This window comes from Dendrobates tinctorius, unplaced genomic scaffold (genome assembly GCF_039654945.1).
Source record: "Dendrobates tinctorius isolate UK_male_01 unplaced genomic scaffold, ASM3965494v1 ptg000134l, whole genome shotgun sequence".
NCBI classification, from domain to species: Eukaryota; Metazoa; Chordata; class Amphibia; order Anura; family Dendrobatidae; genus Dendrobates; species Dendrobates tinctorius.
Genome location: NW_027361802.1, coordinates 15,505,329 through 15,520,896, shown reverse-complemented (window position 1 = coordinate 15,520,896; position 15,568 = coordinate 15,505,329). Strand labels below are relative to the sequence as shown.

Here is a 15,568-nt window from a genome sequence, read left to right as displayed (position 1 = left end):
AGTAAAGCAAACAGTGCTCAAAGCTACCTGTGGAGCGGGCAGCAACCGAGTAGATGTGTACTTCAGAGCCGCAGGACCTGAAGCACGTGACTGCTAGAGGCGTGGCCTAAACTCCACAGAGCTAGGAGCTGCAAGACAATTCCTAGCAGAGTAACTGCGAGACAAAGTTACCAAGGGCATAGACAGTGAGAATGGTCAGGATGTAGCCAATGAGTCACACACAGAGATAGCTGCAAGGTACCAGAGGGGCGAGCAGAGAGTAGTTAGGTCACAGGCAATGAGTCATACACAGATAGTTGCAAGGTACAAGAGGGGCGAGCAGAGAGTAGTCAAGTCACAGGCAATGAGTCATACACAGATAATAACGCAGTACAAAATCAACAGGCAAACTCACAACGGGAAACAGAATCGGGTCAGAACCATATAAACAAACTATAGCAACAAACAGGCACACGGGGGTCAGTACACTCGGCCAAAGGCAAAAGTATAACTGGCAGGGATTGAAGCTACCCAGGGGTTTATGAAGCTTTCCCAGAACCAGAAAGAGGCCACAATCATTAACCCCAAGTGTGCAGGTCAAAACCTGCACAGAGCTCCAGACATTAACCCACGGTGTGCAGCTCAAAAACCTGCACTGGGATCATGACAGTACCCCCCTCTCAACGGGGGGCCTCTGGACCCCCAGGCTTCCCCGGGTACTTGGCATGGAACGCCTGAACCAGGCGATCTGCATGTACCGAGCGAGCAGGGACCCATGAGCGCTCTTCTGGTCCATATCCCTTCCAGTGGACCAGGAAATGCAAAGAGCGGCGCACCCGCCGAAAGTCCACAATATGTCCGACCTCATACTCCAATTGACCCTCCACCAGCACTGGAGGAACAACAGTCTCAGAGTTCTCTTTGACAGATCCTGCTGGTTTCAACAGAGACTTATGGAACACATTAGATATTTTTAAGGAGGCGGGGAGACGCAACCTATATGCCACAGGGTTGACTATCTCCATAATCTCGTACGGACCAATGAACTTTGGTCCCAACTTAACTGATGGTACCTTTAAGTTGATGTTACGCGTGGAGAGCCAAACCTTCTCTCCCACCAGAAACATGTCTCCCGAGGCTCTCTTTTTGTCCGCAAAATATTTGTATCTCCCCTGGGCTCGAAAGATATTACGCCGGACTTCAGCCCAGAGGTTTTTTAACCGTTGAACGGACCCCTCTGCTCCTGGACAACCGGAATCCACCCGAGAAAACTCCCCAAAATGCGGATTAAAACCATAGCTAATCAGGAATGGGGACATGTTGGTGGACTGACTCACCCGGTTGTTAAAAGCGAATTCAGCCAACGGTAACGCATCACACCAATCCTCCTGTCTGGCGGAGGTCAGACACCTGAGAATTTGTTCCAGGGATTGATTGGTGTGTTCTCTCTGACCATTACTCTCCGGGTGATATGCCGACGAGAAGGAGAGTGAGATGCCCAATTTCATGCAGAACGCCCTCCAAAATTTGGCCACAAACTGCACACCTCTGTCAGACACAACATCCAGGGGTACCCCATGCAATCGGACCACATGCTGCACAAACAATCTTGACAACGTTTCTGCTGAAGGTAATGCTGCCAAGGGAATGAAATGGGCCTGTTTAGAAAACCTATCCACCACCACACAGATCACGGTATTGCCCCTGGAAGGTGGAAGGCCGGTAATAAAATCCATGGAAAGATGAGTCCATGGCCTATCAGGAACCGGTAAAGGTATGAGTTCCCCAGCCGGTCGGTTATGCGAGCTTTTGGAACGGGCACATATGTTACAAGCAGAAACAAATTCCTTGACATCGGACCTTAATGAAGGCCACCAAAAACCCCTGGCTACTGCTTCTCTAGTGGCCGTGATACCTGGATGAGCACTCAGCCTAGAATCATGAAACTCCTGCAGAAGTCTAGGCCGCAATGAACCTGGAGCAAACAGTTTATCACTTGGCCTGGTTGCCGGAGCTAGGGCTTGAGCCCTTAGGATTTCTTGTTCCAACTCAGTTGAGACCCCCGCCACTACCACCCCTGGGGGAAGAATGGAGGATGGCGGCTCAGGGGGAGACACTGGATCAAAACTTCTGGACAGGGCATCCGCTTTAACATTTTTGGACCCCGGTCGAAAAGTAATTGAGAACTGAAATCGTGAAAAAAAAAGTGACCAACGGGCCTGTCTAGGAGTAAGCCTCTTAGCAGATTCAAGGTATGCCAAATTTTTGTGATCCGTGACAACCGTGATAGGGTGAGCCGCCCCTTCCAAAAAGTGCCTCCATTCCTCAAACGCCAGCTTGACCGCAAGAAGTTCTCTATTGCCTACATCATAGTTTTTCTCAGCTGAAGAGAACTTCTTGGAGAAGAAGGCACAGGGTTTGAGATTGGTAAGGGTGGCCGGACCCTGGGACAGCACAGCCCCCACCCCCACTTCAGAAGCATCCACCTCCACAATGAATGGTTTGGACGGGTCAGGTTGCACCAACACCGGGGCAGACATAAAACATTTCTTAATCGCTGAGAAGGATTCCTTAGCGAGTACAGACCAATTTTTTACATCAGCTCCCTTCTGGTTAAGATCCGTGAGTGGTTTCACCACTTGTGAGAAACCTTTAATGAATCTCCGGTAATAGTTCGCAAATCCTAAGAAGCGCTGGAGCCCTTTGAGATCTCGAGGCTGAACCCAGTCAGCGATCGCCAGCACCTTCTTAGGATCCATACGAAACCCCTCACAGGACACAATCAACCCCAAAAAAGACAGCTCCTGTACAAAAAACGAACATTTTTCCAATTTGGCGAACAATTGGTTCTCCCTGAGTCTCTGGAGAACTGTCTTTAGATGTTGCAAGTCAGATTGACTGTCCGGGGAATACACCAAAATATCATCCAAATAAATAATAACAAAACGGCCTATCAGATCAGAAAACACAACATTGATGAAATTTTTGAAAATAGCGGGTGCATTAGTTAACCCAAATGGCATTACCAGGTTCTCAAAGAGTCCTTCTGATGTGAGGAATGCCGTTTTCCACTCGTCCCCTTCCCGAACCCTTATCAGATTGTAGGCCCCCCGCAGATCTAACTTGGAGAACCATTGGGCCCCAGCTAACTGGTTACATAAGTCTGGGATGAGGGGAAGCGGATAAGAGTTCCTAACCGTTATCTTGTTCAGTTCCCGAAAGTCGAGGCACGGCCGCAAACCACCATCTTTTTTCTTCACAAAGAAGAACCCTGCTGCCACAGGTGACACAGAAGGCCTGATATGCCCTTTGCGGAGACTCTCAGCTATGTACTCCTTCATGGCTTGGCGCTCAGGCCCAGACAAATTGAACAATCGAGCCTTAGGTAACTTGGCTCCGGGTACTAAATCAATGGCACAATCATAGGGTCTATGTGGTGGCAGCGCCTCAGCCTCACTTTCGGAAAAAACGTCTTCGAAATCTTTCAGGTACTCCGGAATACCTTCCAGATCGACAGACGACACAGACACGGATTTAACAGCGTTAACAAGATGTCCCCGGTTACCACATTTATTATTGCATCCCCATTGAGTGATTTCCCCTGTAACCCAATCAATGGTAGGATTATGGCGTTGAAGCCAAGGCATCCCCAGTACCAGTCCTGCAGGCAAGTTATCTAGCACCAGACAACTTAGTTTCTCCACATGAGTGGAACCCACTTTTAGAGAAAAAAGTTCAGACCTGCAACAGATACCATCTTGGATAAGAGGAGATGAGTCAATTGCCACAAGTTTAACAGGATCATGAAGCCTGACTGTCCCTATCTTATTAAGAGTCATAACTAGAGTTGAGCGAAACGGGTCGAAAAAATTCAAAAGTCGCCGACTTTTGGCAAAGTCGGGTTTCATGAAACGAAACCCGACCCTAGGATGAGGTCGGCCACGAGGTCGGCGACTTACGCGCCAAAGTCGCGTTTCAAAAGTTTGTTTTGCGCTCTTTTTCAGCCAATCAGGATCCACGGACACTGTGGGCAACGTGATGACATAGGCACGGGTCACCACCATCTTTCAGAAGGGCATGCAAGTGATTGGCTTGCTTTGGTGGGCGTCACAGGGGGTATAAAAGGGCGTGCACGCCGACCGCCATCTTACTTCTGCCGATCTTAGTATAGGGAGAGGTTGCTGCTGATTCTGTAGGGAGAGCGTTAGGCAGGGAAGAAGACAAAAAAACTGCTTCTGCTGCTAGCGATTTGGCCTGCACAACACACAAGTCACTGTGTGTGCAGTGCAAGGGGAGGCTATATTGTGGTGTATCAGTGGTGTTGGTTGTTGGGCTGCCTTTTAAGGCTTCCTGACACGCTGGCATTGCTGTTTACCCACTGCTCCGCAAACTGCTTTTTTAAAAGCAATCCAATCTCCCTTATCCTCTCGTCACTTTGGTCACAGGCAGCTGTGCCATCGAGCGTGTCACATAGCGCTCAGATATCAGTGGGCCTCACACCATCCACAAGTGTCCAGTGTCCAAAAGTGTACGCAGAGATTCAAAATCTCCATTATCCTCTCGTCACTTTGGTCACAGGCAGCTGTGCCATCGAGCGTGTCACATAGCGCTCAGATATCAGTGGGCCTCACACCATCCACAAGTGTCCAGTGTCCAAAAGTGTACGCAGAGATTCAAAATCTCCATTATCCTCTCTTCACTTTGGTCACAGGCAGCTGTGCCATCGAGCGTGTCACATAGCGCTCAGATATCAGTGGGCCTCACACCATCCACAAGTGTCCAGTGTCCAAAAGTTTACGCAGAGATTCAAAATCTCCATTATCCTCTCGTCACTTTGGTCACAGGCAGCTGTGCCATCGAGCGTGTCACATAGCGCTCAGATATCAGTGGGCCTCACACAATCCACAAGTGTCCACTGTCCACAAGTGTGTGCAGAAATTCTAAAACTCCCCTGTCCTATAGACACCTTGTACCTTGTTTTACATTACTATATAGTTTGTTGGATTTTGTCTACATTTCTACCAAAAATGAGGAAGGCTGGTGGAAGAGGCCGTGGAATTGGGCGGGGGTTGGCAGCTGGTAATGATGGTGTTGGTGGTGGATCTGATGGTAGTGGCAAGAGCAAAATAGGACCGAATGCAGGAGGTGCTGACCCTGCGTCATCATCTGGCTACATAAGGCCTCGAACGCTTAGTTTTCTAGGAGTTGGCAAACCGCTTTTAAAGGCAGAGCATCAGGAAAAAGTTTTGTCTTACATTGCTGACTCAGCCTCCAGCTCTATCGCCTCCTCTTCTTCAGTTGTAAAAAGTAAAAGCACTGAGTCGTCATTGGAGGCTCATGTTCATGAACCACACCTTTCCTTGTGTCCTTCACCCCAACCAAGATTGAAGGATGATGCAGGCCATACTACTGATTACTCCATGGAGCTGTTTTCACATACCATGCCTGGATTATCAAGTGAAATGTTGAATTACCCAGGCCAAGATGAATCTGACATGGAGTGCACTGATGCACAGCCGCTGATGGATGATTCTGCTGGTACATTCACTCAGAGCACTACATTGTCCTCGCAGTGTACAGAGCCAGATTCTGACCCTGATGAGACTCAGGTGCCCCTTCCCGCACACTATACCACCATACACGGTGACACAGAGGAAGGTGCACATGACATAGAAGAGGAGGTGATGGATGACCCAGTTGTTGACCCAGATTGGCATCCATTGGGGGAAGAGGTTGCTGCTTCCAATAGCTCAGATGAGGAGCATCCACAGCAGACATCGACATCGCAACAGCTGTTATCTGGCAGGCCCGGAGCACTCCAAAGACAGGTTCCAAACATCAAAAGAGTTGCTGGACAGCTTGTCCAGAGGGTCAAAAGATCACAGCGTGCTAGGCCGCAAAATGTCTGCCAAAGTAGGAAGAGTGCAGTGTGGCACTTTTTTGAACAAAATCCTCATGATCAGGCCAAGGTTATCTGTAAGAAGTGCGCAAAGACCTTTAGCCGAGGGAAAAATCTGAAAAATTTGAATACCAGTTGCATGCTTAGACATTTAACCAGCATGCACTTGCAAGCGTGGACACAACACCAAACCTCAAGTGCCACATGTGCAACTGATCACAACGAAGGTAGTCAGCAACGCTACATTGTTTCCCCCACTGTAAGCCCACCGGTTAGCACAGCAGCAAATGTTGAGGTGTCGTTGCAAGGCCACAGCAGTCAGGGAATCCCACTGTTATATCAACGAAAGACTGATTCTAGGCCATCAGAAAGAACACCAACTCCATCACCATCATCAACCCTCTCTCAGTCCGCCCTGTCCACCGCTACTTCCACCATATGCAGCTCTCAAGTCCAGCTCACCCTCCCAGACACTATGAGTAGGTCAAGAAAGTACTCAGTCTCTCATGCGCATACACTGGGTTTGAACGCCCACATTGCCAAACTAATCTCGTTTGAGATGATGCCCTTTCGGTTGGTGGAAAGCACAGCTTTCCGCGAACTCATGGCCTATGCAGTACCACGCTATGACCTACCCAGTCGCCACTTCTTCTCTCGCAAAGCCATCCCAGCCCTCCACCATCATGTGAAAGACCGCATTGTCCATGCACTCAAGCAGTCAGTGAGCGGAAAGGTGCACCTCACAACTGATGCATGGTCCAGTCGGCATGGCCAGGGCCGTTACGTGTCCATCACTGCGCACTGGGTTAATGTGGTGGATGCAGGGTCCACAGGGGACATCGGTGGTGGGACAGTGCTGCCTAGCCCACGGTATAGGAAACAGTTGGCTGTAGGCGTTCGACCCTCCTCCTCCTCCAGAAGCGAAAGCTCATCCACAGAGCGCAGTCGTACGAGCACTCCATCTGCAGCTGCCACTGTTGCACACGATGTGTCCCCCTATCGAGCAGCTAGTGGAAAGCGTCAGCAGGCTGTGTTGCAGATGATGTGTTTGGGCGACAGACACACCGCCGAGGTGCTGGCCGAGTACTTGAAGCGACAAACTGAGTCATGGCTGGGCAGTGTACATCTTGAGGCAGGCAAGGTAGTTAGTGATAACGGCCGTAATTTTGTGGCAGCCATAGCCCTTTCAAAACTCAGCCACATACCTTGCTTGGCTCACACCTTGAACCTGGTGGTGCAGTGCTTCCTCAAAAATTATCCGGAGTTAACAGCCCTGCTCCAGAAGGTGCGAAGACTGTGCGCGCACACCCGCCGGTCGCCTGTACACTCCGTTCGTATGCAGAAGCTGCAGCGATTGCTCCACCTTCCCAACCACCGCCTCATTATCGACATTGCAACAAGGTGGAACTCCACCCTGCACATGGTGGAGCGGCTGTGCGAGCAGAGGCAGGCCATAATGCATTTGTGGGAGGATACACGGCCAGGCACTTTGAGAGCAGACATGGAGTTGACAGGCGTGCAGTGGTCGAAGCTGAAAGACCTTTGTAAAGTCCTTCAGTGTTTTGAGGAATGCACATGGCTGGTAAGCGCAGACGACGCCATCCTAAGCATGAGCATCCCACTTATGCGTCTGCTCATGCAAACTTTGACGCACCTTAAGGAGCAGGCATCTGCAGCCAATGTTGATGAGGAGGAAGAGGAGGAGGGAATCCTTGATGACATTCAGCCATTGTCTGCTCAGGGACCTCTCCTGGACGAGGTGGAGGAAGAAGAGGAGGAGGAGGAGGAGGAGGAGGAGGATGATGGGGATGATTACTTAGGGGAGGAGGATGCATCTCGTGGGGCAAGTGAAAATGTTGGCGTGGCAAGGTCTGGTACAGGGTTTGTGCGTGACTGGAGGGATGTGGATTTGCCAGAAAGTGCTCCTCCACCCAGCACTCGCAGTGCATCATTGACACCGGGAACATTGGCCCACATGTCAGATTATGCCTTGCGGATCCTAAAAAGGGACCCCCGCATTGCCAAAATGATGAACGATGACGACTACTGGTTGGCCAGCATCCTGGATCCACGCTATAAAGGCAAATTACAAAACATCATGCCACAGGAGAACCTTGACCTAATATTGGCTAATAAACAAGCAACTCTGGTAAATCGGTTGCTTGAGGCATTCCCAGCACACAGCAGCGGTGATGGTTCTCACACGAGCCGTACGGGCCGGGGGCAGCTTGGCAGAGGTGTTCGTGGTGCACACAGCAGAAGTGGCGTTGGAGACAGGGGTTTCATGACAATGTTGTGGACTGATTTTTCAAATACCGCTCACACAACTGGTAATACTGCATCGATGGAAAGTGACACGAGACAGCAGTTGTCAACTATGGTTACAAACTACTTTTCCTCCCATATCGATGTTCTCCCACACAGGTCATTCCCCTTTGATTATTGGGCCGCTAAACTGGACACCTGGCCTGAATTGGCCCAATATGCCTTACAGGAGCTCGCTTGCCCAGCTGCAAGTGTGCTATCGGAAAGAATCTTCAGTGCAGCTGGATCAATCCTGACAGAAAAAAGGACCCGTCTGTCAACCCAAAATGTGGATGATCTAACCTTCATTAAAATGAACCACGCATGGGTTTCCAAGGATTTTGTCCCACCTTCCCCTGATGACACATAGGGTGACAGAAAAATGGCTTGCTTTGGTCCACCTCTTCCTGGTACTTCACCTATTTCGCCTTTTGCATCAGCTGAATGTCCAACATCAACATATGCCACTTTCTAAAACTCCATAACTGTGCTGCCTCCCCCCCATGGCCGGGGTCACCACCTACCGCACGACACCGTGCGAGTGCCGTTGCCCTGGACAGGTGGGTAGGCCGACTCTTGGGCGCGGGCACTGGCACAGGGTCCCTCATAGTGCAATCAAGTGTCTCTGACGGTGGTGGTGCACACCCGCCGTCAGACACACCGCTGTACTATGAGGGGCCCAGTGCCAGTACCGACGCCCACGAGTGGGCCCCCCTTGCTTGGCCAGGGCCCCAGCATTTGCAATCTTTACCTCTCCCTGCTCCTCCGCTGTGTAATCTGGGCCGTCAAATCCATACTGTGCCTGACTCCGTCTGAGCCTGCCTCCTGAGACATATATTTTGAATGTGTACGCTATCCATACATGTTATCCAGGGATACGGTACCCTTTCTAACATTTGTGCAATGACGTGCAATCCATACTGGGCCTAACACCGTCTGAGCCTGCCTCATGCTGTATAGACATATATTTTGAATGTGTACGCTATCCATACATGTTATCCGGGGATACGGTACCCTTTCTAACCTTTGTGCAATGACGTGCAATCCATACTGGGCCTAACACCGTCTGAGCCTGCCTCATGCTGTATAGACATATATTTTGAATGTGTACGCTATCCATACATGTTATCCTGGGATACGGTACCCTTTCTAACCTTTGTGCAATGACGTGCAATCCATACTGGGCCTAACACCGTCTGAGCCTGCCTCATGCTGTATAGACATATTTTGAATGTGTACGCTATCCATACATGTTATCCGGGGATACGGTACCCTTTCTAACCTTTGTGCAATGACGTGCAATCCATACTGGGCCTAACACCATCTGAGCCTGCCTCATGCTGTATAGACATATATTTTGAATGTGTATGCTATCCATACATGTTATCCGGGGATACGGTACCCTTTCTAACCTTTGTGTAATGACGTGCAATCCATACTGGGCCTAACACCATCTGAGCCTGCCTCATGCTGTATAGACATATATTTTGAATGTGTACGCTATCCATACATGTTATCCGGGGATACGGTACCCTTTCTAACCTTTGTGCAATGACGTGCAATCCATACTGGGCCTAACACCGTCTGAGCCTGCCTCATGCTGTATTGACATATATTTTGAATGTGTACACTATCCATACATGTTATCCGGGGATACGGTACCCTTTCTAACCTTTGTGCAATGACGTGCAATCCATACTGGGCCTAACACCGTCTGAGCCTGCCTCATGCTGTATAGACATATATTTTGAATGTGTACGCTATCCATACATGTTATCCGGGGATACGGTACCCCTTCTAACCTTTGTGCAATGACGTGCAATCCATACTGGGCCTAACACCGTCTGAGCCTGCCTCATGCTGTATAGACATAGATTTTGAATGTGTACGCTATCCATACATGTTATCCGGGGATACGGTACCCTTTCTAACCTTTGTGCAATCACGTGCAATCCATACTGGGCGTGAGAACGGCTGGCGAGCTGTTAAGCAAGCTATAGCACCTGTCCAGACAAGTACAGGGATTCCCTAGCGAGGAGACTTATTTGATTGTTTTCAATGTTGGGACAGCAATTTTTGGGGAGCACTATACTCTGGAGAATGATAGATGGGGCCCACCATACACTGGAACATTCCAAAGGTGGACATCAGACACTGGAGCAGCATTTACAGGGCCCATTATACACTAGAGCATTAGAAATGGGGCCCATTATGTTTGGAGCATTATTTGGGCCCATAAGACAGTGGAGCTTCATCCATGGGGACCAACATATACTGTAGCATTATGTGGAGCTCATCATATACTGTTTCAAACATTATATGGGACCAATGATTTTGTATGGAGAAATAGATGGGCCTCGTCATGAGATGTAAAAAGTGAGGTATTTTTCATTGTACTATACCGCTATTTCTCTGCCGTATCGGAGCATGATGAGTTGTGGTATGTGTTAAAGGGGCGCTCTTTCACCCAGGGCACATGAAAACCTGCAGCCAGCCCTCCCCCCCCACAAATTTAGCCAAATAACCCCCATTTTTCTGTGCGTAACTTGTATTATGAAGTTAATTAAGGTTGACAAGCTTAAGTAAGAAGAATTGATGCTTTTGGCATTCAAATGGGCACTGTAGGTGTGTTTCCTGTCCTCCTCTCACTGCCGACTTTTATTCCCCATTGACTTACATTGGGTTTCGTGTTTCGGGACGACCCCGACTTTTCCCTATAATCGGACGATCTTGCTCGACCCGACTTTTGGAAAAGTCGGGTTTCACGAAACGAAACGCGACCCTAAAAAACCAAAAGTCGCTCAACTCTAGTCATAACCTTGGTATCAATCAGGTTCACAGCCGAACCGCAGTCAATAAAAGCAGTAGACTGAACAGGACCATAACCAAGTTCCAGTTCCACCTGCAGCACCATTTTTGCACATGAGGAAAATTGTACCTGAAGGTCTGGGTAGCCTCCTCGATTTCTACCCAGACCTAGTCGTTTCCCGCCATCTTGGAGGATGACGGACAGGAGGGGCAGTCCTTCTTCCAATGTCCAGATTTCCCACAATAGAAGCACAACTGCTTTTCCTGGCGGCGTCTTCTTTCCTTTCCCTCACAGGTGACAGCGCTCACCTCCATAGCCATAGGAAGAGTCTGGGTCTCATCTCCACTGAAGAATAAGGGCGATTCCCGTTGCATAATGCCTCTAGCCCGCAGCCTGCGATCCATGCGAACCGCTTGGACCATGGCATCCTCCAGGGAGTCAGGCGGAGGATGGAGTGCCAAAGCATCCTTCAGACGTTCACACAGGCCTCTGTGGAACAGCCCCCGAAGGGCGGCATCACTCCAGGAAATCTCCGCTGCCCAACGTCTGAATTCAGTACAGAACCATTCGGCCGAGTGCTCCCCCTGACAGACACTCATTACTTTGTCCTCAGCCAACCGCACTCTATCAGGCTCATCATAAATAAGCCCTAAGACTTCAAAAAATGCATCCACAGACATTCTCTCAGGGGCAGAAGAGGAAAGTGAGAATGCCCAGGCTTGTGGGGACCCCCTAAGCAGGGACATCACCACCCCCACCCTCTGTTTCTCATCCCCAGAGGAGCGGGGTCTCAAAGAAAAAAAAAGCTTACAGCCCTCCTTAAATGCCCTGAAATCATCCTTGTTACCAGAAAATATATCTGGCAATTTAACCGGGGATTCAGGTGGGATTAAAATGACATCTCTATTCCCCACCTGCTGGAAGCCTGCGGAAAGTACCCCCTGAACTGAGTCCTCAACCCGCCATTGGGACTGGGCCAGAGCTTGGTGTTCCAAACTAAGCTTCTGCAGTGACTGAGTCAAGCTTTTCACCTGCTCAGATAAAGCACACATTGGGTCCATGCTGCAGAAGTGAGGAGAGAAAAAAAAATTGTAGGCCAGTTATAATGTCAGAGACACCGCACTGAACTTGCTCACTGAGCCAGTGCGCGTGTCCTGAGTAAAGCGAACAGTGCTCAAAGCTACCTGTGGAGCGGGCAGCAACCGAGTAGATGTGTACTTCAGAGCCGCAGGACCTGAAGCACGTGACTGCTAGAGGCATGGCCTAAACTCCACAGAGCTAGGAGCTGCAAGACAATTCCTAGCAGAGTAACTGCGAGACAAAGTTACCAAGGGCATAGACACAGAGAATAGTCAGGACGTAGCCAATGAGTCACACACAGATATAGCTGCAAGGTACCAAAGGGGCGAGCAGAGAGTAGTCAGGTCACAGGCAATGAGTCATACACAGATAGTTGCAAGGTACAAGAGGGGCGAGCAGAGAGTAGTCAGGTCACAGGCAATGAGTCATACACAGATAATAACGCAGTACAAAATCAACAGGCAAACTCACAACGGGAAACAGAATCGGGTCAGAACCATATAAACAAGCTATAGCAACAAACAGGCACACGGGGGTCAGTACACTCGGCCAAAGGCAAAAGTATAACTGGCAGGGATTGAAGCTACCCAGGGGTTTATGAAGCTCTCCCAGAACCAGAAAGAGGCCACAATCATTAACCCCAAGTGTGCAGGTCAAAACCTGCACAGAGCTCCAGACATTAACCCCTGGTGTGCAGCTCAAAAACCTGCACTGGAATCATGACACTTTATACATATGTGCATGTCCTAAGACATACGGTAATCAAAAATCCTAAATTAGAATGACAATTATGCCATTGCCTTACCAATTTCCTTCTGAATTTTTTCTTGCATTTCAGGAAACTTTAACAAATACAACATACACCACAGTAAGGCAGAAGAGATAGTGTCGAAGCCTAAAATTAAAAATAACATTTCGCTCAAACAAAGAAACATATATTGCGTAGTTTTCATACAATTTAATGCTGTTCTCTAATAATCTATTTCAGCGTAGATGACTGATATCATCCTGGAAAGCAGTAGTGGATATAAAGAAAAGAAGGTACTTGGGTAATAAATAGACCTCTTTTTTTGTCTTGACAGGTAAGTCCTTCATTGGTGCACCAATCTACCAGTTCTTCTAAAACCCCTTCACCATCTTATGATTTTTCATTTTTGCGCTTTCATTTTTTTTGCTCCCCTTCTTCCCAGAGCCATAACTTTTTTTTATTTCTCCGTCAATATAGCCATATGTTTTTTGTGGGATGAGTTGTACTTTTGAATAACACAATTGATTCATCCACATTGGGAACTGGAAAACGGGTAAAGAAAAAAACTGAGTAGTGATATTGCAAAAAAAAAGTGCAATTTCACAATAGTTTTATGGATTTTTTACTTATCATGTTCAATAAATGCTAAAACTGACCAGCCATTATGATTCTACAGGTCTGTACAAGTACACAGATGCCAAACATGTCTAGGTTATTTTGAATTTAAGTGATGAAAAAAATCCAAAATTTGGAAGAAAAAAAATGTAGCCATTTTCCAAGGGTCTGGGACTGGGTGAGAAATTAGTTTTTGCATCTAGAGCTGATTGACTTTTTACTGATGGCATGTTATGTTAGATACAATATTTTTATTGCCTGTCATTGCATTTTATTGCAATGTTGCTGCAGCCAAATAAAAGTAGTTCTGGAGTTTAGATTTTTTTTTTGTTATACCATTTACTGATCGGATTAATTTACTTTTGATAGATCAGATATTTCTGAATGCAGCGATACCAAATGTATGTTTTTTTATTTTTTTTTAATTGTTTTCTTTTGCATGGGGCTAAAGGAGGGTGATTTGAACTCGTGTTTCTTTATATTTTTTAAAACTTTGTTAGCTTTCTTCTGGCTCCAATAGTCCCCTTAAAGCGAACCTGTCAGCAGTTTTGGCCGATATATGATGCGGCCACTGCCTTTCGGGGCTTATCTATAGCATTCTATAATGCTGTAGATAAGCTCCTGATCCGTCATGAAAGATAAGAAAAATAAGTTTTATTATACTCACCTGCGGGGCAGTCCGGTCCAATGGGTGTCACAGGTCCGGGTTCGGCGCCTCCCATCTTCTTGCGATGCCCTCAACAGGACAGATAAGTACGCCTGTACAGGAGGCGATGCCAGGGAGCGATGAAGCAGCAAGAGGGTGCCATCGCAAGAAGATGGACCCGGACCTGCGACACCCATCGGACCGGACCGCCACCCCGGTGAATATAATAAAACTTATTTCTCTTATCTTTCAGGTCCGATCGGGGACTTATCTACAGCATTATAGAAGACTATAAAAAAGCCCTGAAAGGCTGTGGCTGTATCTTATATTGGCCAAAACTGCTGACAGTTCCCTTTAAGGGTCCCGTTCATTTAGCGATACACCAGCGATCCCTACAATGATACGACCCAGTCAGGATCACTGGTGCATCGCTAAATGGTCACTACTGATCTGCCAAACAGGCAGATCTCTCCAGCAACACAGCAGCGATACAGCGATCTGTCGGGGGTCAGTGCTACCTGTCACATCTCAGCGATTCTGACAACTTCCGCCTGCGCCCATGAGTTCTGCGACATCGCTAGTCAGCGCCGAACACAGCGATGCATGCCGGCCAGCGGGACCCGATGCATGCCGGCCATTCAAGCACGATCAGCCATATCCAGCAGGGGGGGCGGTCGCAGGTACAAGTCACACAAAGCGAGGTCGCTGGCGAGATCGCTGTTGCATCACAATATCGGTGATGCTTTAGCGATCTTGCTAGCTATTTCACTATGTGAGAAAGGCCCTTAAACCATTATCTACCAATGTAGATAATGTAAGAGATGTGAATCTGCGATCATCAGCCCTGCTATGTGTAGCATAGATTATAATCTCCTTTGAACGTCGGCCACATGCTGGAATTCATAGGAGAATTACAATGACAGGACAGAGGTCCTCTGCATACCCTCGGCTGTCATGACAACCCATTGACACCCCGTGATTACTTGAAAGGGGCATTTATGAGCGTGTCTTGTGACGTGCTTCTGCCTGGTGCCTGTTAAATGCTGCTATCAGAGATTGACAGCTGCATTTAACTTTTTAACAGCTATGGGTGGATTTCGGATCCACCCGCGGCTCTTAGAGGTAAAGTTGTGGGCTCAGCGCCAGAGCCCGCTCATAATCAATAGACAACCTTGGACTTACCTATATGTCCAAGGTCGTTAAAGGGTTAATGATCATGCTCCCTTACATGGAATGTAAAGTATGGAATAGTATAGAAACAATAGGGAACACTATTATTGATAAAAGGAACAAGCAAACCAAATGTAAGACTGTACCTGCACCAAAGATGTCGTTCACTGTAGATATAATCTGCTCATTGCTTAATTTGTAATTTTTGTCAGTGTTATTTCTGTCATTGCACAATTTTATGAGAGCATCTGTTATATCTCTGATGTTGTTCTAGGAAAAGTATAAAACAAATTAATTACATTAAATACATTTTAGGAC

The 15,568-nt window shown here is 48.0% G+C and overlaps 1 protein-coding gene across 1 annotated transcript in view; it reads right to left on the bottom strand.

Annotated features, from left to right (window-relative positions):
- LOC141048292 (cytochrome P450 1A1-like) overlaps positions 1–15,568 on the bottom strand; it is a 99,385-nt gene that overhangs the window by 32,959 nt on the left and 50,858 nt on the right. Inside the window, exons 3-4 of the mRNA XM_073543744.1 lie at positions 15,397–15,520; positions 12,877–12,966 (exon numbers count right to left, since the gene is read on the bottom strand). Of these exons, the coding sequence (XP_073399845.1) occupies positions 12,877–12,966; positions 15,397–15,520 (214 nt within the window). The remainder of the gene's footprint in view (positions 1–12,876; positions 12,967–15,396; positions 15,521–15,568) is intronic.